At 53.2% G+C, this 22,171-nt stretch overlaps 1 protein-coding gene and 1 long non-coding RNA gene across 17 annotated transcripts in view; both read right to left on the bottom strand.

Annotated features, from left to right (window-relative positions):
- Positions 1–22,171, bottom strand: part of PPP1R12B (protein phosphatase 1 regulatory subunit 12B) — a 171,140-nt gene that overhangs the window by 30,073 nt on the left and 118,896 nt on the right. The window contains exon 19 of one of the 16 annotated variants that reach the window (XM_025285262.3): positions 11,038–13,645. The exons of 14 other annotated variants lie outside the window; for them this stretch is intronic. In XM_025285262.3, the coding sequence (XP_025141047.3) occupies positions 13,607–13,645 (39 nt within the window). In that variant the 3' untranslated portion in view covers positions 11,038–13,606. Of the gene's footprint in view, positions 1–11,037; positions 13,646–21,636; positions 21,782–22,171 lie in introns of those variants that run through there. One more of the 16 variants, XM_025285261.3, reaches the window with a different exon arrangement.
- LOC112585013 lies at positions 17,779–21,589 on the bottom strand. Its single transcript, XR_003109301.3, has 2 exons — positions 19,461–21,589; positions 17,779–18,845 (listed from the first exon to the last, which is right to left on the bottom strand). It is a non-coding gene; the product is annotated as an uncharacterized LOC112585013 (long non-coding RNA).

The raw sequence follows: 22,171 nt of genomic DNA, 5'->3' as shown, positions 1-22,171 counted from the left end.
GGGCCCAGCCCACAGCCTACACCTGAGCCCAGACCCCACAGACCCCAGACCTCAGCCTGGCCCTGACCCCACAGACCTCAGGGCTCAGCCCACAGCCCCACCCCGACAGAGCATGGACAGAAGGGGTCTGCTTACTCGGAGAGTCTTGGCCGTCGGGGAGGGCGAGGCCGGGGGTGAGTCCGACTGGGCCGTCCTGCTCCGAGCGAGGTCCTTGCCCCGGCCGTGCAGGGAGGACATGGCCCCAGGGGGGTGCAGGGAGGAGCAGGGCCACCGAATGCCTCCGATCGCGCCTCAGAGCTGGGTGGGTCACGGGGGAGGCCCCGTCGGTGAGTCCACGCGGGGTCTGAGCGCGTCCAGTACAGCCCAGCCTGCTTTTCCCCGAGGAGCTTCTCACGGAGGCCCGCACCCGCAGAAAGAGGTCCAGGCTCCGGGAGCACAGGTCACGCCCGGGTGGACGAGCCTGCGAACAGCCGCCCTGTATTCATCTGCGGGGAGGACGCACCAACCACCTGGACACCATGCCGCCTCCTGGAGCCAGGCGCCAGGGCTGCACTGGGCCCTGTGACCGCTGGCCGCGACAAATGCAGCTTAAAAGACTTAAACATACAGACACCAAACGTAAATAAGGCAGCCAGGGCTCAGGAGAAGGAAGCGGTCTGGGGAAGTCCAAGGAGGCTGCTCTTACATATAAACACGCGGCCCCACACGCTCCCGCCCTCCACTCTGACATTCCAAATCCTATTCGCTCAGCGAGGAATGCTGGACGAGGGCCAAGGGCAGAGATGCACTTTCCACTCGGAACTCACTCGGGTTGCCACTTGCAGGAGGAGAAGAAAGCCCTCGGCTCCTGGGAACACAGGGGGCCCTGGGGGCTAAGCCGCGGTCCCCGCCCCCGCCCCGCTTCTCAGAGGCGTCTCCCCGGGGGGAGCAGGGACTCTTCCACATCTGGGCCCGTGAACGACAAAGCCCAGACAGGCACACGGAGGCCTTTCATGTCCAAGTGTAACCACACGTCACTCCTGCCGCCCTGTGAGGAAGCTGCAAGTTGAAACTCCGGCCACAGCGGAGGAAGCTCTCCGCACACGAGACCCTGGCGGCGGAGCCTCTGAGAACACAGCTCGGCAGGGTTTTACAAAATGCCATCACTGGAGGATCACGAGGGGTGGGGAGAGCCAGGAGGAGCAAGCAGAGGACAGAGGCTGCGGGGCGTCCAGAGTTAAGCAGAGGAATTCCTCTGCTTGGTGTGGAAGGGTTCTGCGTTTGGCCTTGAAACATCTCGAGTTTAATCTCTTGCGCTCTGCACCATCGCCAGGGTAGCCAGCACTTCCAGGCCGAGCGCTTTCTCAGCTAGCAGCTCCATCCCCGAAGTAACAAGGCACTCAGCACCCGCCTCCCGCCCCACTCGCCCCCAGCAAGCCCCCTTCCCTCCAACGCCCCGGTATCTTCCCCACCCTTCTGAGCAACTTCTGAAGCTGAATCAAGGGAACTGGGCCTGCTCTGAAGAATACAGGCTGAAACGTCTATACAGGGGCCCTGATCCATTCCCAATCTAAAACCCCCTAGGAGAACTGACCAATTCTACCATGAACCAGTTACATGCATCCAAAAGGCAGGGATCTTGGGGCTCAGATCCATAAGTCTGACCTTCTGAATCCTACTTACACGGCTACTCCCGTCTCTGGGGGCACGTCTTCCTGTGTTAGACCTTCCCACTTAGAAGAGAGACACCGAGGAGACACTTCCACAGCGCGACAGGCTGGGGAGGTCAGGCGCTGTCCGATCTGAGACACCCTGAGGGCCGACACCGCCCCGGGTGCGGCGACCCCCTCCTTGTGGGCAGCTGCTCCCCGCCGTCCCTGCGCATCTCGCGTCTGCGTCTCGGTAGCACCGATGACCGTCAAGCCCTCCGTGTCTCAGTGTCTCTAACACCCATCATCTCACCTGGCCCTCTCCCCCACACGGAAAAGGACGACCACCCTACAGACGGGGAGACAAGCCCTCGCGGGCTGACGACGTGGCAGGAGACGCGCAGCCAGCGAGAGAGGAGCGAGGCACAGGGCCCGGCGGGGAGCCCTGACTTCAGCAAAGCGTCTCCAGGCGTCGGGGAAGGGTGGACAGCTGCAGCGGTCCGTGCAGATGCTGGCCGTCCGCGACGCTCACAGGAAGCGGCCGGCGTGCAGGGACAGAGATGAATTCTCCAGAAAGGTAAATCTCAGCTCCTTCTTGATCCACTGGTCCTTGTATATGCGTGACTTTTTCTTCAAGCTGCAACAAGCACTTACTGTCTCCCTTCTCACTGCCGAGGCGTTGGCCCCGATGGCCCCCGCGCTGCGCCTTTGGGTGGAGCCCGATCTGCTTTCCAGGCAGCGCCGTGTTGCAGCGGCACCGCCGCATGGGGCGGCCCGAGACGAAAGCAGCCCGCGTCTCTCCACGCTGCGGGCGGCCCGAGACGAAAGCAGCCCGCGTCTCTCCACGCTGCCTCGCCATGAGGCGTGACCTTCTGACCTGGGCACACACGTCCCCGTGGGGGCGGCTGCTCAGTCAGACGGGCGGCATGGAGCAACGGCGCGGCAAGAGTGGCCCTCTCGGTCTCCACCTGAGGGTCTGGCCTTTCGTCTCTCAGCCTAGTCACCTAAGCACCCAGGAAAGGCGCTCTTCAGAGAGAGCGCTACATGATGTATTTCCACACAGGCAGACAGGAGAGAATGTTGGGTTTGTGCTTCATTTCTTCCAGGGAGACAAAGGAAAAAAGTTCAGCAATGTTAGGAGGTTCTCTGTTATAACTGAACCAGAGTCCCAGGCTGTCAGCTCAGCAGAACCTCTGACAACGTGGGACCAGACGCAGGCCCCTGCGTGCCCCCCTGCGTCTGACGGCACGCGTGCCCGCAGGCGACCGCACACAGCAGGGAAGCTGTGTGTCCTGACCGCCTGCTCCCCAAGGGCTCGCCCAGCCTCCCTCAGTGGGCTTTTCGGTTCGGAATCGATGAGCCACTTGAGTCATCGCTAATGTCTCCCCTTATGTCTTAAACAAAGAAACCTAGATGCCAGGCTTTAGGAGTGATGAGGTTTGGTAAAACGCGCCCCGAAGCACCGGCACAGCTGACACGGCCGGCCCCCAGGAGGAGCGTGTGCGCCGAGGCCAGGCCGCCGTCTCGAGAAGGAACATACCGGGCCCCAGCGCCTCCTTCCTCAGTGAGGAACGTGCTTCCCACGCTCCCCCGTGAATGCACAACTCTGGACTGTGCTCACCCCCCGAGAAACGCAGACGGCAGCTGCCTCCAAATTCAGCCTGCGCGAGCAGGCGGCAAACACGGCGTATTATTACACGACCACTGTGTCGGCTGGACCTGCCATTCCACACAGACCCGCCTGCAGCAGGGGCCTCGTGTTTACCCAAAACAGATCTAAGTGCTCAGAGACAGAGACTGTAGCCCACCAGGCCCCTCTGTCCGTGGGATTCTCCGGGCAGGAATACTGGAGCGGACTGCCATTTCCTCCTTCAGGGGATCTTTCTGATCCAGGGATCAAACCCTCACTCCCTGCACTGCAGGCAGATTCTTTACCACTGAGTCACCAGGGAAGCCCATATATATTTCTATATATCTACATATCATTTACTTTTTGGTTCATGTCAAACTAATTTTTTTAAATCCCAAGGGTAGAATACACAAACATAAATGTATGTACCCAGAAATGGAGTGGATATACCCACAGAACTGCATGCCAAACACAAACAACAGCTAAAAACAGTCTCATAATCAGACAGCAAACCCAAAGGGGGTGTATTTTATCACGGTACATATAACCTGTGCAGGTCAGGAAGCAACAGTTAGAACTGGACATGGAATAAGGGACTGGTTTAGAGGTAAAGGAGTACGTCAAGGCTCTGTATTGTCAACTCCGCTTATTTAACTTATACGCAGGGTACATCGTGAGAAATGCTGGGCTGGAGGAAGCACAAGCTGGAATCAAGATTGCCGGGAGAAATATCAATAACCTCAGCTATGCAGATGACACCACCCTTATGGCAGAAAGCGGAGAAGAACTAAAGAGCCTCTTGATGAAAGACAAGTGAAAAAGGTGGCTTAAAACTCAACATTCAAAAAACTAAGATCATAGCATCCAGTCCCATCACTTCATGGCAAATAGATGGGGAAACAATGGAAACAGTGGCAGACTTTATTTTCTTGGCTCCAAAATCATTGTGGACAATGACTGCAGCCACAAAATTAAAAGACGCTTACTCCTTGGAAGAAAAGCTATGACCAACCTAGACAGCATGTTAAAAAGCAGAGACACCACTTTGCCAACAAAGATCCATCTAGTCAAAGCTATGGTTTTTCCAGTAATCATGTATGGATGTGAGAGTTGGACTATAAAGAAAGCTGAGCGTCGAAAAATTGATGCTTTTGCACTGTGGTGTTGGAGAAGACTTTTAAGAGTCCCTAGGACTGCAAGGCAGAGAAGGCAATGGCACCCCACTCCAGTACTCTTGCCTGGAAAATCCCATGGACGGAGGAGCCTGGTGGGCTCCAGTCCATGCGGTGGCTAAGAGTCGGACACGACTGAGCGACTTCACTTTCACTTTTCACTTTCATGCATTGGGGAAGGAAATGGCAACCCACTCCAGTGTTCTTGCCTGGAGAATCCCCGGGACGGTGGAGCCTGATGGGCTGCCGTCTATGGGGTCGCACAGAGTCAGACACGACTGAAGCGACTTAGCAGCAGGACTGCAGGGAGATCCAACCAGTCCATCCTAAAGGAAATCAGTCCTGGATATTCATTGGAAGGACTGATGCTGAAGTTCCAATACTTTGGTTACGTGAAGCAAAGAGCCAACTCATTATAAAAGACCCTGATGCTTGGAAAGATTGAAGGCAGGAGGAGGAGATGACAGAGGATGAGATGGTTGGATGGCATCACTGACTCAGTGAACATGAGTTTGGGTAAACTCCAGGAGACAGTGAAGGAAAGGGGAGCCTGGTGTGCTGCAGTCCATGGGGTTGCAAAGTTGGACACGACTGAGTGATAAAGCATAACCTCTTGGAATTGGTCACAAAAGCAGACCCGGGGCTGCCACATACAATTCTGGAGCTTCTGGCCAAGGGGTCAGAAAAGGGCCTCTGTCTGCACTTTTGAGGGTCACAGCTGAGCCCCGGGATGAAACGTTTAAGTTAACAAATATACACTGTAGAAATTTAGCCAGAAATGTGAGGTCTAGACTTCTCTGAAGATCCCACCCTGAAACCCATTCATCCTGAACTGCGGCCTCTCCAGAAGAGCGGCGGGGATGGGGTTGAGGGCGGGCTGTCAGTTCGGGAAGGGGAGGAAGACTTTCAACAGGCTCTCCCGTCCCCAGGGAGGTCTGCTCAGAGTCTGGGAGCCAGTATCTAGTCTTTCAAAAATCCTCCTGCTGCTCTTCTTGCAAATCGATTTTGGGGGACAGCTTAGTGTACAAACTTCTGAGACACCATAATATACAATATTTTAGTTCAGATCTAGGGAAGGAGGCAATGAGTCAAGTTATTAACAATCATTAACTATAAATAGTTCAGATCTCCGTTCCTCCTTTTGTAACCAAGAATCTGGAACACAACAATAAGTTTCAGGTGTACTTATGAATATAGGGCCAAATAAAGTATTTTCTACTTTTAACCATCAATTTGATTTTCTCCCATCAATCCACTGACCACCACTGAGTGCTCGCGCGACGGACTTCCTACACAGGTCTTCCCACTGAGAGGAGGCCAGCGCATGCCAGCACACACTCAGAAGAAGAGTCTGGGGTCCTAGGAGCTCCATGGATTTATGCTGCTGTTCTCATTACTGGGTGCCTGGAGGGGCCACCAGCATCGCAGCGGGATGGGAAAAAGGAGCTCTTTGCCAGGCATCCCATCTCTGCCCATTTCCCCATCTCCATCTGCATCCTTGGTCTGTGTGAGGGGAGGTACCCTCTGGGGGCCGGGCACAGACTCCTGAGCAAGGAGGACACAGCAGGAGCTTCACCACAAAGCAGCCTCCTACCTTCCCTGCCTCTGGGAGGAGCCCTCCCAAGAAGAGCCGGTCCTCAGCTCACACCTGGGTGGACTCTGGTTTCCCTCCCCATCTCTGAACAGTGGTAGGGGCAGACCCCCTCTGATCGAGCTCCCGAGGCCTGGTAAACCCTCCGCAGATTGGCTCAGGCCTGGCGTCTCTGGCCCAGGGTTGGAAGGCAGTGGTTAGAGTATTACCCGATTTCCTCTGGTGGTTATGGGGCTTTTCTATTTTCCTATTACTTCTTGAATAATTTTGGTATTTTATATTTTCCCAGAAAAGTATCTGTTTAAACCAAGTTTTCATGCTTATGGTCATAATGCTGTTCAAAAACACATCTTATGATTAATGTCCGTTTTCTCTTTTCTGTCCCCCTCTCTTCTGGTACTATTCATTCTGACTGTCCCCACCAGCCCCCAATGCCATCGTGTGTCAGAGGTTTACCGTATTTTATGTCTCTTCACAGAATCAGCTTCTGGTCTCACAGATCACCTCTAGCGTGCTTCGTTTCCGGTCCGTTGATTTCTGCCCATCTCTTTATCTCACCCTTTCTACTGCACTTGGGCATTCTCTGTTCCCTTCCCAGCATCTCGAGTTTGAAAGCCTGGCTCATTGGTTTTCGTTCGTTCTTATTTTCAAGCGTTTTCAACTGTAGTCTGCACTGAAGGGTGTAGCTTTTTCTCCTTAGCGTCCGCCCCCCCCCTCCCCGATCTAGTGTGAAGTGACCTCATTCTAAATATTTTCTAACTGGTGACAACAGCCGCCCTGACCCACGCAGTGTCTTCATAAGGAGGCTTTCAGCGTCCTTGTCCCCACCCACACCGCTGCTGCTGCAGCCTCTGCGGTCTCGATGCCGCCCCCGCGTCGCTCCTGCTCTCAGGATGGGCCCCGAGCTGCCGCCGGCTGCGGGACGCGCCGCGGTGCCCGGCGCTCAGAGTCCCTCACGCCCCCCTCCGCCTCTCCCTGCACTGCACTCTGGCAGAACCACAGCCTCGTTTAAGCTGACCTTCCTGCCGACTCTGCCACTGCCGCTCGTCACCGCGAGGGGCTGGCAGAGCAGCACACCAGCAGGCTCGCCGGCCTCGATTTAAATGCAGTGTGCCCTTGAGCCGGGCGGGCCCCACGCCTTCCAGCGCTGCGCTCACACCCCTTCCACATGTTGTTCTCCAGCTGCTGGTCTTCTTGCTGCTTCACTGGGCAACGGCAGCAGGCAGGCCACATCCCGGCTGTGGATGGCCCTCTCCCGGGGCACCCGTGGCCCAGGCCTGCTCCCGCCCCCTCTCCCAGGACACCCGTGTGCTCCGCAGCCCGGGCCCACCCCCTCGCCCCCTCGCCCCGGCTCCTGCAAGGCCACCGCTCTGCTCTGCCCAGTTCTGGGCTTGCTCCCCACCGTCCGCCTCCCCCAGCCCCATTGGCCAACTTCTGCATCCCAAGAAGCCACCCCTGTCTTGACCCCGTCTCTCCTGTGAACTATCATTCCATTTCTCTGCCCACCTCTGCTGAGAAACTTGTTTGCAAAAAATGACTGTTTTTCATGTTTCTAACGCCTCTCCCCAGCTGTGTCTTGAAACCTCTGCTGCTAGCCTTTCTGCCCCCTGGCTCCACCGGAGCTGGCGCTGCCAAGGTCCCCGCGGACCCCCACACGGACGCCACTGGGCAGCCCTCAGCCTTCGCGACCTGACCCGTCAGCAGCCCTGAGTGCTGCGGCCACTATCTCCGTGGTGCGCTCTTCCCACTCACACGGGACGGGGCACCGCCACTCCCAGGTCCCTCCGGGCCCTAGGCCCAAGGCCCTCCCTGCAGTGCAGAGTGGACCCAGTTCAGTCCTTGACCCTCTCCTGTCTCAAGTACCTTTCCATCCCCTCACAGAGCCTCACAGATTTAAGCATCACCCAGACACGCCACAGGCCTGACGGCGGGCACCCGTGGAGACCTCGGGCTCAACAGCCCCCACCCGGGCCCTGCATCCCTCCCCAGCCTGAGGCCTCCAGCTGCCGGCAACTCGGGCTTTGCAGCTGCTCAGACCAAAGACCTTGGGGTTGCCAAGACCCCTCTTTTCCTCACATCCTGTATGTCCAGAATACTTTTTTCCATTGAGGTATATAGTCCAAGTACAATATTATATGTTTCAAGTGTTTGAGTGAACTCCGGGAGTTGGTGATCGACAGGGAGGCCTGGCGTACTGGGATCATGGGGTCACAAAGTCGGACATGACTGAGTGACTGAACTGTACAATAATTGGCAATTTCTAAAGTTATATTCCATTTATAGTTTTAATAAAAAAAACTATATTCCCTGTGCTGTACAACATATCCTTGTAGCTTACTTATAGATAGTAGTTTAACGTCTTAATCCCCTGCTCCAGTATTTCCTTCCCCTTTCCTCTCCCTGCTGGTAACCACTGGTTTGTTCTCTAACCCGGGAATCTGCTGCTTTTTATTTTTTGGATTTCACACTTTTCTTTCTCTGACATTTCACACAGTATAATGCCTTCCAAGTCCATCCACATTGTTGTAAATAGCAAAATTTCATTCTTTTCTGTGGCTGAGTAATATTCCACTCTACACACACACACCCCCCCACACCCACACCCACACCCACACACCCCTTCTTCACCCATTCCTCTGCTGAGAGACGCCTAGGTTGCTTCCATACCTTGGTAACTGCAAATAATGCTGTTATGAACACAGGTGCATTATCTTTTCAAATCAGCATTTCTGTTTTCTCTGGGTGTATATCCCGGAGCAGAAGTGCTGGGTCACATGACAGTTCCGTTGCCAGCATTTTGCTTTTCACGGTGGCTGCTCCAGCTCACACTCCCGCCAACGGTGTGAATGTGTGGCAGCCCTTTCTCCGCGTCCGCACCATGTTGTTTGTGCTCTTTTTGACAACAGGAGTGCTGAGAGGCGTGTGGTGACGCCTCGCTGCAGTCTTAGGCTGCCTTTTCCTGGTGATTAATGATGCTGGCCATCTCCGTATCTTTTCTGGAAAAATATTCAGGTCTATTCAGGTCTTCTGCTTGTTTTTTAATTGAGTTGTTTGTTTTTATGGGGCGTCCCTGGTAGCTCAGCTGGTAAAGAATCCACCTGCAATGCAGAACACCCTGGTTCAATTCCTCGGTAGGGAAGATCTGCTGGAGAAGGGACAGGCTACCCACTCCAGTATTCATGGGCTTCCCTGGTGGCTCAGATGGTAAAGAATCTGCCTGCAATGCGGGAGACCTCGGTTCAATCCCTGGATTGGGAAGATCCCCTGGAGGAGGGCATAGCAACCCACTCCAGTATTCTTGCCTGGAGAAGTCCCCTGGCGGGCTACAGTCCACGGGGTTGCAAAGAGTCGGACGTGACCGAGCGACTAAGCATGCAGGTGAGACCTCACTGTGGTTTCAGTTTAGATTTTCCTGATGATTAATGATGTTGGACATCTTCTCATGGACCTGTTGGCCATCTGTATCTTCTCTAGAAAAATGTCTGCCCAGGTCTTCTACTCGTTTTCTAGTTGAGTGGTCTGCTCTTGTGACGCTGAGTCGTATACGCTGTTTATACATTTAGGATGCTAACCCTTTATCAGTCATGTCATTTGGAACCATTTTCTCCCGTTCAGCAGACTGTCTTCCTGTTTTGTCAATGGTTTCCTTTGCGATGCAAAAGCTCTGAAGCGTAACTGGGTCCCATTTATTGCTGCCCGTCTCCTCTGCTTTAGGAGGCAGAGTGAAACATTCATAAAGGTGGTTTGTTCCTCCATCTGCTTGTGTCATCTTCCGTTTCCTTCATCGGCCTCTGCAGGGTGCAGGGCTTTTGCCTCCTCAGGAAGGTTTATTCCCAGGTATTTTATTCTCTTTGATGTGATGGTGAATGGGGTTGCTCCCTGAATTTCTCTTTATGATCTTTTGTGGATAGTGTACAGGAACCCAGGAGATTCCCGTGTGTTAACTTTCTGTCCTGCAGCGCTGCTGGTGTCCCTGAGCCCTAGCAGTTACCCGGCAGCACCATCAGGGCCCTGTGCAGAGTGGCAGGTTGTCTGCAACAGTGACTCTCTTCCTTTCCAATCTGATCCCTTTCATTTCCTGTTCTTCTCTCACTGCTGCAGCTGGGACTTCCAAGACTATGTGGAGTGACTGGTGAGAGTAGACACTCTGGTCTTGTTCCCGTTCTCAGCTTTCAGTTTTTCGCCATCAAGTAGGATGTTAGCTGTGGGCTTGTCATAACCCACCTTTATCATGTTGAACTAAGTTTTCTTTCTCCTCATTTTCTGGAGGCTTTTTTTTTTTAAATAAAAAATGGATGTTGAATTATTTCAAAAGCTTTTTGTGCCTCTACTGAGATGATCATATGGTTTTTATTCTTCAATTTGTTGATGTGGTGTATATCATATTGTCTGTGGATACTAAACCATCCTTGCGTGCCTGGGAAAAAGTCCCACTTAATCACGGTATTTGATTCTCTAAATGTATTGTTAGATCCGGTTTTCTAGTATTTAATTGAGAGGTTTTATAATGTGTTCATCAGTGATACTGGCCTGCAAACGTGTGTGTGTGTGATATCTCAGGCTGCTTTGGTATCAGGGTGATGCTGGCCTCACAGAGTGAGTTGGAAATCCTCCTCCTTCTGCAACTTTTTGGAAGAGTTTCTGAAGAGGAAACCAGTCCTGAATATTCATTGGAAGGACTGATGCTGAAGCTGAAACTCCAATACTTTGGCCACCTGATGCGAAGAACTGACTCATTGGAAAAGACCCTGAAGCTGGGAAAGATTGAAGGCAGGAGGAGAATGGGACAACAGAGGTTGGATGGCATCACCAACTGGACAGACATGAGTTTAAGTAACCTTGGGGAGTTGGTGATGGACAGGGAGGCCTGGCACGCTGCAGTCCATTGGGTTGTAAAGAGTTGGACATGACTCAGTGACTGAACTGAAGAACAGGTATTAACTCTTCTCTAAATGTTGGTAGAGCTTATCTGCCTGTCAATCAATGTAGAAGTAGATTCGATCCCTGGGTTGGGAAGATCCCCTGGAGAAGGCATGGCAACCCACTCCAGTCAGGAAAATCCTGCGGACAGAAGAGTTTGGCGGGCTACAGCCCACAGGAGCGCAGAGAATCAGACACGATGGAGGCCCTGGAGCGCGCGTGCACACACGCACGCACGCACGCACGCACGCACGCACACACACACACACACGTGATGCCATCTGGTCTTGGACGTTCATTTGCTGGGAGTTTCTGAAGTAACTGATTCAACTTCATTATTGGTAACCGATCTGTTCCCGTTTTCTGTTTCTTCTGAGTTCAGTCTTAGAAGATGGAACATTTCCCAGAATTTGTCCATTTCTTCCAGGTTGTCTGTTAACAACACACAGATGTTCGATAGTCTTTTATGATCCTGTGTATTTCTGTGGTGTCAACTGTAGTTTCTCATTCTTTATTGATTTGGGCCTGCTGTTTTTCTTGAGTCTGGCTAAAGGTTTGTCAATTCTGTTTATCTTTTCAAAGACCCAGTTCTTTTTACAACAGTTGAATTTGCTTATTTTTGGCTGTGCTGCACATGGGCGTTCCCCAGCTGGGGTGCCTGGGCCTCAGCAGCTGTGCTGTGGGGCTTATGCCCCGACCGCGGAGCGAACCCGAGGCTCCTGCACTGGCAGGTGGATTCCTAACCCCGGACAAGCAGGGAAGTTCTCCCCTCCAGTGCCCCAAGGCCTGGCTCTAGCTGACGCGTCTGTCTGGAGGACTCTCCCTCCAGATGTCTTTGTGGCTGACTCGCTCACCTTCTTCAGCTCTTTGTTCTGATCTCAGTCAACAAGATTCATTCCGACATCCCACCTGGCAACAGAGCGTGTCCTCTCTCCACCCAACCCTCTTCATGCAACTCTCTTTTTCACGCCATGTCTAACATATAATACTCCTCGCTGTGCTTGCTCTTTCCCACCCGCCACCTCTGCCTTCTCCCTGCTAGAAGGTCAGCTTCACGAGCCCAGGCTCTCTGTTGACTGTTGCATTCCAAGTGCTCAGGACAATGGATGGTAAGTATCACGCACTCGATAAATACTTGATGAATGAAAGCATGCAGCTGATTTTTAATTCACTGTGGTCCTCAAGATACAACCCCCCGTGTGCCTGGTGTAGCTACCAGAGCAAGCTGGCCTTTATGTTCTCCAAACCTTTTATGTCCTTCAGATGGCTGTGTTTGTTTCACATACTAGTTTCTGAGAGAGGTGTGTAAACTCTGCCTGTGGACATACTATTCATTTGCTACCCTGACAGCTTTTGCTCTATGAATCTTGAGACTGTGTTTTCCGTGTCTACCGTCCATTATTTGGTAACCCCCCTGTGGGCTGCTTTTCACAATTAAGAAGTATTTCCCAGTCATTTGATGTCTTTTGCTTAAAATTATCTTTTGATGGATATTAATGTTGCCATATCAGCTTCCTCTTGGTGAACATCTGCATACATCCTCCCATACTTTTATTTTTAGCCCTTCACTACCGTTTTGAAGACAGCATGCAGTATAATAATTCAACCTGAGTGTCTGCCTGGCTTTACGGGTAAATTCATGCTTATCAAGACTGTGAACACATTTTGTTTTGAATCTCCTATTTACTCTTTTCCCCTTTGCTTCTTTTCATCTCCTTTCCTGTCTTCCACTGGATGGAGTGAATTAATTTGAAAAATTTCCTACTTTTCCTCTACTGATGGGAGTTGTACCTTCTATTTCTATGTTATTTCAGTGGCTGTTCTTACGTAACAGTGTAATAGTTAAGGCATTTTTCCCTTTAGAAGTGTATAAAGTTAACCAGCCTCTTTCTGCTCAAGACTAGAACTGCAGGGCACTTTTACGCCTTTACCATTACATCGCTTCTAGAATTCCAGATCCAAGTTTAAACATTAAGAAACACTGGCTTTATCACCATGTCCACACACCTTCTCTCTTCTGTCCCATTTCCCTCTGGGTTTGTTTTTCCTTCTGCTGAGAAACATGTGGTCCTCGCGCCAGAAGGGCCCGTGGGCTGAGTCAGCCCCGTGTGCCTGGCACCGCCTCTCTGTGCCGGCTGCGTGGCTGCGTGGCCGCGCAGAGCGGCGGGCTCGCGGCTGCTCCCCTCAGCACGGCGGAGGCACCACACTGTCTTCTGGGCTCTGCTGCTGCCGATCTGACTACCATTCTTTTGCAATTTACTTGTATCATTAATGGCTTTTACTTTTGAAATAACAGCAGTTCAGTTCCCCTAATGTCACAAGTCAGAAAAAACATTAGTAAATATTTCCAAAGCTCAAACTCAAAATCAACTGTAGTGGAGGAATATTCCTACTGTTTGGAAGTTGTATGGATTGAAACCTGGGGTGTACTGGGAAATGAGACACGGAGGACAGATGACTCTGACACGGTGATAAGCTTGGGCAGCAGCAGCCCCGACCGCAGGGCCTGTGTGTAAACCCTGCCTGTATCTCCCCGTGCGATCCACAGAGGAGGCCGCTGTTCCTGGAGCCAGGCCGCGGCACTTCCGCCCCAGGAGGCGCCTGGCCCAGGGGAGGACAGCAGCCTGGAGCCGACGGCAGGTGGCCCCTGCAGCTCCCGGACGGCTCAGAAGCTGTGCCCACTCTGGGGCTCTGGACTTTCAACCTGTAAAATAAGGAAGTTGGGGTGGGATAGTTTCCACAGTACCTTCCAGAAATAACTCGGTGACCCCCAGTGTCTGGGGCCTCTAAGGGCTGGGGTGAGCGTGTGGACCGCTCCACACAGCAGAAACCGGTGGCGTTGGAGGGCGGGGCACGGCCCAGACAGCAGCCTGCACTTCACTTCAAGCCTCTGCTTTCCCAATGTCTGTGCTGCCCAAGCACTTGGAAAAAAATGACAGAAGCAACCAGGGCTCACTAGAGCAGAAGCAAGCGGGGCACCCTGAGTCCCGCCATGGGAACACGGCCACCAGCACTCGGCGACTCAGTCTGCGGCCCGCGTGCACATGCTCACGTTGCTGGCGGGACCGTGCACCGGCCCACGCGGCGGCGCCCCACAGGCACTCACCCAGGGCTCTGTGCGGCCTCTGCAGCTCACTCGCCACCGGCGGCCCCGACTCCAATCTCTTCCCAGGAAAGCCCCCCAGAGCTGGCCGTCGGGGATGGAACACAAGCTGTGATTCACAGTGTCCACTGCGAGGGTGAGGCACCGTCTGCCTAACTGCCGCCGGGACAAAGGACGTTTCGGTGGTTTCCATTTTCCCACTAACATAATCGCTAAGTGGACTCTGCTCTGTTCAAAAGCACCAAACAAACGCCTCCCGTGTAACAGGCATGTGAGCATTTACTGAATAAACAAATGTTTATACAGCCACGTATGTATTATATAACCTCTGCTGAAAATCACTGCATGCAACACTTCTCTTCTTTATCATATTTAGGACTGTTTCTAGAGACAGAGTTCCAAAAATGAAAATTCTGGATCAACTCGGGGTCTTTGATAGCTTGGCAATTTGCTTTCTAAAGAGAAGTATTAAAGTATTAATTTGTATTCCCAACATGAAATATTAGGCGATTCATCTCACAATCCTCTCAAACTGGCCTTTATCTTTTCAAAATATTTTCATATTTTTGTTGGTTAAAAAAAAATTCTACTTTATTTTGCTCATTTCCTTGGAAGAAAAGCTATGAGAAACCTAGACAGCATATTAAAAAGCAAAGATGTCACTTTGCTGACAAAGGTCTGCATAGTCAAGGCTATGGTTTTTCCAGTAGTCATGTATGGATGAGAGAGTTGGACCATAAAGAAGGCTGAGCACCGAAGAATTGATGCCTTTGAACTGTGGTGTTGGAGAAGACTCCTGAGAGTCCCTTGCACTGCAAGGAGATCCAACCAGTCCATCCTAAAGGAAATCAGTCCTGAATATTCATTGGAAGGACTGATGTTGAAGCTGAAACTCCAATACTTTGGCCACTTGATGCGAAGAACTGACTCAATTTTCCATTGATGCTGGGGAACACTGAGGGCAGGAAGAGAAGGGGATGACAGAGGACGAGATGGTTGGACGCCATCATTGACTCGACAGACATGTGTTTGAGCAAATTCTGGGAGATGGTGAAGGACAGAGAAGCCTGGTGAGCTGCAGTCCATGGGGTTGCAGAGTAGGACATGACTTAGTCACCGAATACCAAGTTTTGAATACAAGTGAAGTTACATATTTTTATTCATATAGATATATATTTGTGAACTAATCTATTTTGAAGTAGTTTTCTAGTAATAATTACAATCTAAATCAAATTTATTCCTTTAAGCTTAATTGTTGTTTAGTCACTAAGTCATTTCTGACTCTTTTGAGACCCTATGGACTGTAGCCTGCCAGGCTCCTCTGTCCATGGGATTTCCCGGGCAAGAATATTGGAGCAGGTTGCCACTTCCTTCTCCAGGGGATCTTCCTGACCCAGGGATTGAACCCAAGTCTCCTGCATTGGCAGGTGGATTCTTTACCACTGAGCCACCAGGGAAGGCCCAAGCTCAGCTGTAGCTTGCAGTAAAAAAGTATTTTGGGGAGGTAAATTCTAGAAGACACTTTCTTCAGAGGACTGACCTGAACACAGAGCAGGAAGTAGCTTATTCACAGAGCAACATGCGGTAACTCATGGTACAGTCAGGGTCGGTCTTCCAGGTCCTGCCCTGCCCCTTACCGTCGGAAAGTTCCGTTTCACCTGTGATGTTTCTGGGGCGACGTTGTGCACTGAGGAGGGGAGAGCTGGGAGCCATTCTAGACGAACCCATGACCCCAGGACTGTTTTCCACAACTGTTACCCTCCTGGGCACCTGGGAGCCTCAGAGACTGGCTCAGGTGCGGTCAGAGTCTGCAGAGAGCTAAACCTGTCACTCAGCAGGTGACTGCCTGTGTCCAAACTGTGGCTGGAGGCCTCGGGAGGTGGGAAGGGACAGGCTCGAATGGGAAGCGCTGGCAAGGGGCAGACAGGACCGTCATCTCAGGCTGTGGCTGGAGGCCTCGGGAGGTGGGAAGGGACAGGCTCGGATGGGAAGAGCTGGCAAGGGGCAGACGGGACCGTCATCTCAGGCTTTCTCCCCAGCAGGCCGTGAAGTGAGACCACGGGGAAGCTCCGTGGAGGCGCTCCGTCCTCAACGCTGCCCTCCGGGAAGTTCTGCTGCGTCCCCTGCAGCAGCGCGCTTCCAGGTGAGGACAGACGACACGGCTGCCTCCTGCACGACTCCCCTGCCCACTCACTGCCGGCGATGCTCAAGAATTGAAAAAATGCTGCATCGACAAGGTGGGGCTTGACGGGAGATACACGCGCACCGAGAGGCACGCGGCCACCGGCAGCCTGGCCGAGCCGGTCACCTGGCGCTTGACCCACAGGCCAAGTCCAGCCTGCTTCGTACGAAAAGTTTCGTCAGAACACAGCTATGCCCATTCAGGACACGCTGTCCACAGCTGCTTTCTCGCTGTAGCAGTGGCGCTGAGCGGTTGAGACGGACCAAGTGTCTGGCCAAGTAGACAATACGGACGATCAGACCCTACACACAACGTCTGCTGAGCCCAGACTGGCAGCATTTGGTGCCAAGACGAAGACTAGGCTGCCCCCTGCCCCCCGCAGGACAGGCCCCAGCACTTGCCTGACCCCCCAAGGCCCAGAGTGCAGACCCTCCAAAGAGCCGGACACTTGGACAGAGGGAGACCTGAGCGCTCAGGGACGACAGCCCAATGACCACCGAGGCAGTGAAGGTCTTCTCTGAGTCCCCCAGCACCAGGCAAAGCTCCACTGTACGGCAGGCGCCGTTTCACTTGGTACAGAATGTCCTAACACAGCATTTCCTTCTAGATGCTTCTCTAACCCGACCAAGATTTCAGGAATATAACTGGAGCTATAAGCTCCAGGCCCACACTAAGTGTTTTAGTTTGAACTATTAATTTGCTAAAGGGCTTTTTAAAAGTCCTTTCTTTCTTCTCAGTAGCCGTGGAAACTGGCGTAATTCACAGTGTAAGACTTGGGGCCGTCAGGAAACGAAACCTCTGAAAGCGCAGGGAGCACGCGTGCTCCGGTCACCTGTGTGGACACCTGTGTCCCTCGAGCGCTACGTCTGGACAGAACATTACGATTTTCTATGAGAGAAATTCAGGCCCCTGAATGCCTGCTCCAATTCCTGAGTTTGCCTGATGGAAAATGGAGCTGGAGAAAACGAAGCCTGGTAGACAGTGACCACGGCCCCACCAGCCCAGCCCAGCCCAGCCCTCCAGCCCTCCAGCCCTCCAGCCGTAACATCGGTCAGGGCCCCATCAGCCCACCCCTCCACCCCTCCAGCCGTAACATCGGTCAGTGCCTCAAGTTCGACATTCCTGCCAGGGCGAATCTATAAACACTTCCTTTGCTGAGAAAGAGCCGCAAATCCCCCACTAAGCTTGTTACCTCAATCATGGGGCTAGAAGGCTGACATTAGCTAGGCCTAAGCCATGGTTAAAGGTCTCCAGAAGAAATGAAGACTCCTGTAACTAAGGAAACCTCCAGACTGCACTGCACAGGGAGCAATTACCCTTGCGGGCTCCCCACGATCAAAGCCAGTGCGGCCTGACTCCGTCCATGAAAGAGCTGAATCCGAGGGCGCTGAAGCCAGCCTCACACGAAACTGCCATCATGGTAATGACAGGGGCCCGGAATGCCCAAGCTGAAAACGATCCTCTTCTTAAAAAAGCCATTAGCTGGTCTCAGGATATAAAACTCTTAGGAAAAATACTGGCATGAAATTCACCGGAATGTTAAACAATCATCTCATTTGAGTGAACAACTTTATTTTCACTCTTTATAGCGGTAGGAATCGCCTCTTATAACAAACATTTTGTACTCCCCACCAACTATGACTATTCTGAAATCAAATTCTTAAGAGGTAAAACTCAGCTAAAATCACAAAAAATCAATAGTAAAACATGGAGAAGAGACAAAGGGAAATCACTGAAAATGAAGTATGTGTTTCAATGTGCAAATCTGGGGGCCAAGAACACCAGGAGGCGTCATGAGGCAGCCAGAGGTGGACCCCAAGCAGCATCCTGAAGGCTCACGGCAGTGGTGATGGGGTGTGCAGGGCGGGGGCTGCCGAATGACGATGTCCTCGCACAAGAGGCCACGCGGCTGGGGATGCGGTCAACCCACGTGCAAGCAGCTTCTCCTCGACCGACGTGGTGCACTTTTAGAAGCTCCCTTTGCCAAAAAATGTGAGCTCACACACAGAGTTAAGTCTGGCTTTGAACTCGGATGACGGAGAGGCTTTCACCCCTGACTGTGCAGGGCGGCGGGCAGAAGCCCAGCGGCAGGACAGCTGTGTTCAGGGGCATGGGGAGGCCTGGCTTCCCCGGCCCCACCCGCGGACGCAGGCACAGCATCTCGCCCACAGCGACCCCTACAGGACAACCTGCTCTAGAAGCTCTCGCACGTCTGTACGTCACGTGCTTTCTGTAGCGGAGCACACGCCTGATCGCAGAAAACAAGCTACAGCCGCGTTTCAAGCCTCTAACGGCGAGGCGCAAGGTCACAGGTCGTGATGAAACTGGAGGCCGTGAAGGTGGCCAGAGGCAGGAGGGAGAGACCGGGGTAAGTGGAAAGCTCGGAGGCTAAGCGTCCTCCCCTCAGCAGCTGATGAACCTGCCGCACCCTTGGACCTCTGAGTGGGGGCCACACAGATGCCCTGAAGGCCAGTTTACTCCATCTGACAGATTCCTGCCTGAGGCAGAATCCACTGATGCGACGGGGCCGCGGCCCCGACACTGCAGGGTCTGAGAGACGAGTACATGTGCACTTCACTGAGCTCTGCTCGGCAACAGCGTGACCTAAACTGATGGAGCCTTAAAAGGAAGATGCCAAAAGAAACTGTTCTCAGGCTGGCTTCTCCAGGCACAAATGTGACCCATATATAGACAACCCAGCAGCCGCGCGATCCTAAGAACTACGGGTGAAGAGCATAAGCGCATGAGGGGCGAGGCGGTCCCAACAAGCGAGGCGGCAAGGCTGGAGAAGCCCCGTGGGCGGCCTGGACAGAGGCACTGGCCCGCCTCCCCCAGCGCCCTGCCCGCGGTCCCGGCGGCTGTGAGAGCCTGCCGACCCCTGTCCACACAGCCCTGCCCGTTCCATCTGTCCCGGGAGCACTGTATCAGATTTCTCAGGGTTCGCAAGCCCTCTCATTCTGGGGACAAGCTAACTACCTTTTCCCTTTCTTCCCCTTCTTTTCCAGCTAAAGACAAAGAAGCTGAAGGAGGAAGATCTATATTTTACTATCTTTTCACTCAATTAAAAGGGAGAGCGGCTTGCTTAAAAAAAGATGATGGTGGTTTTCCAGTGAATGTGAAAAATACTACTTGACTACAGAAATAAGCTGTCCCGTCCGGAGCTTACCTACCGGGTCTCTAAACTTAGACGGTTGTTCTGTCTCAACAGCTCAGCTCGTCTGGGACATACTTTACCTTATTAGGCAATCGGGCCCGGGAGAGAAGAGAAAGCAAAACAGGCCTCGGCTTTTACCTAAAAGGAGAACAGCAAACACACTACCCAGCGGCGGCACAGGCAGAGCCTGCTGGGTGCCTGCCAGCAGACGAGGGCCTTCAGGGGGCTGGGCAACAAGGCAGAGTCCTGCCTGACGGAGGGGACAGCATCCAGCAGAGCGCCAGGAGCAAGGCTGAGGAAACTCGAGCAAACAGGAGGGGAGGCTGCCACCTACTCCAAGCGAGTGGGGGTGGCGTGTGAGTGTGTGTGAGTGTGTGCGCGTGTGCAGACGAGCGGGAAGGCGGCCGGGCGCAGGAGCGGGAGGGCGGCCGGCAGAGCCTGGGGGCTGCTGAGCACACGGCACGCACAGGCGCCCCGAGCTCGCCTTCCTCCCGGCTCCACCTGGCTCTCCGGCACCTCGGCATTCCCTTTAAGCTTTACTTCTCAAAACCCATCAGGTCCACTCTCAGAGCACAGGCGCGTGCTAGAGCCGGGGCTACTTCTCTGACTCCAAAAAAATCCATCCTTTATGGATAACTTAACAGCCAACCTCAAAATCAGAGTGTCCTTAGGTCAGTGAGAGTATTCCAAGATTCGAAAAATAGTCTGAATGGCCGTGACTCATCTCTAGCTATTTCAGTGTACTAAGTGTTTTTCATTTCATGACTCTAAGAGGTCGACACTATCATCAACCCCATTTACAGACGAGAAAATGCAAGCATCTCCTGCAGAGCAGCTGGGCTGCTGGGCCAGGCCTGCGCTCCTCTCGCCGTGACAGTGCGTCAGACACGCGACGGGCGCACACTCAGGTGCAGAGTCCACACACAGCTGTGCGCACTTCCCCTGGGGCTTCCTATGAGCTCCAAGGGAGGCGCTCAGGGACCCCCGGAGCTCCAGGGGCTTGGACTCGGTGCTTTCACTGCTGGGACCCACTCCAATCCCTGGCCAGGGCACCAAGGTCCTGCAAGCCGTGCAGTGTGGCCAATAAATAAGGAAAACAAGAAGTTTAAAGCTTCCTTTGGTTCTAAAATCCCAAGCCTATGACTGTCGTTTTAGACTGACCAAAGCTCCAACTCACAAACACATAAGGACCACCACATAGCACACAGGGTATGGCCAACATTCCATAACAACCGTGAGACTGTTAGAAGAGAGGAACTGTGCTGAGGAGCTGGCTGTCTGCAGGCAGTCTCAGACACCGGCTCAGCTCTGCTTCCCTCTGCCTGGCCTGACTTCGCTGAGTGTTATTACGTCTTTCAGTGTGCTCTGTTTTCCTTAAGGAGGGGCTTTCTTTGGGAAACGTATTTCTGGGAGCTCTTCTTTATGGAACTCTGATTTAGCCTGCAGATGGCTAGAATGGCACTTGTTCAGTTACTAAGTTGTGTCCACCTCTGTGTGACCCCAAGGACTGCAGCACACCAGGCTTCCTTGTCCATGACATTCCCGGCCGTCAAAGACCTATAGATGAGGTCGGAGACAGGCTGCGTCTCCTTCCCAGAAGCTGTCAGGGGAGCTCCAGGAGCCAGCTCTCCACAACCAGAGGGCCTTCCCATGGGGACGCCCCCACACCAGCTGAGAGCTGGGGACAGGGGCCCTGACCCTGACCCTGAGCACAGCCTGCCCACAGCGGGACCCTCAGAGGGCTTGTTCCACGAGTGGAGGAGGGGCTCCAGAAGACAAGGGACAGGAGGGGAGACGCGTGCAGTGGCCTCAGGTATAAGAGACATTCCCGCGGCCAAGTGGCTCCCAGAGCAAGTTTCATTTTCTGTTACAGCTTAGTTCAAAACCTAGCTTTGCTGGAAAAACCTCAGTTTGGGTTTCTCTCTGATTCAGTTTGAAAGTCTTAGACCTAATCGCTTATGCCTTCTGGAGCACTGGACCAACGTGCCCCTGGACGAGCTCACCAGCTGTCTCCAGCAGGGATCTCAGCGCCCTCTGACCAGCACTTCCTCAGCACGTCTCCTGGGCAGGCCTCGCCAGGAGGAGGCATCATCAGACCAATGGTCCACCCTGGATGGGACACTACGCTGCCGACTTCGAAGGTCAAGTGTCATGATTTGTTCAGATGATGGCACATGATTTGCCGGAAAGCAACAGGGATGTAGGGGGAAAGCACCTTCCAAAGTGGAGGACAGGAATGCCGCATCCTGGCGGAGAGACACACGCCCAGGTCAGGGCAGCAGGGAAGCGCTCCCCCAGACACGGATCAGACTCTCACGTGGCCTCTGAGCCGCCCTTCAAGGGAACCTTCCTTCACGCGAGGAGGCGCAATGCCACCAGCAACTCAACTCAAACACGGAACCTGCTCAGTAAAAAGACAACGATGGAGGAGTGAGAGGTGCACCTCCCACGGGGCAGGAGGCCGGAAGGACGGCTGCATGACGTGCGGAGCACGGCAAACATTCTGCAAGAGCTGTAAACGGGCATAATCTCCAAGACTGTGGATCACTACTCTGCACAGCTGAAGCTCACACATACTGTGCATTAATATACTTTAACAAGAAAACCAGCTAGGAACGTCTAGACTCACCCTCCATCTTCTGAGGGAAGGTAGAGGGGGTGGAGACTGAGGTAATAATGAATTATGCACTTGATGAAGCCTCCAGAAAAACCCGAAGACCGTTGGGTCTGGAGAGCCTCTGGGTTGGTGTGAGAGACGCGTGCCAGGCATTGGTAGGCCCACCTCCACGGG

The sequence above is a fragment of the Bubalus bubalis genome, chromosome 5 (assembly GCF_019923935.1).
Source record: "Bubalus bubalis isolate 160015118507 breed Murrah chromosome 5, NDDB_SH_1, whole genome shotgun sequence".
Lineage (NCBI taxonomy): Eukaryota > Metazoa > Chordata > Mammalia > Artiodactyla > Bovidae > Bubalus > Bubalus bubalis.
The sequence above is the reverse complement of the archived record's forward strand: the minus strand, read 5'-3'. Positions and strand labels throughout refer to the sequence as shown.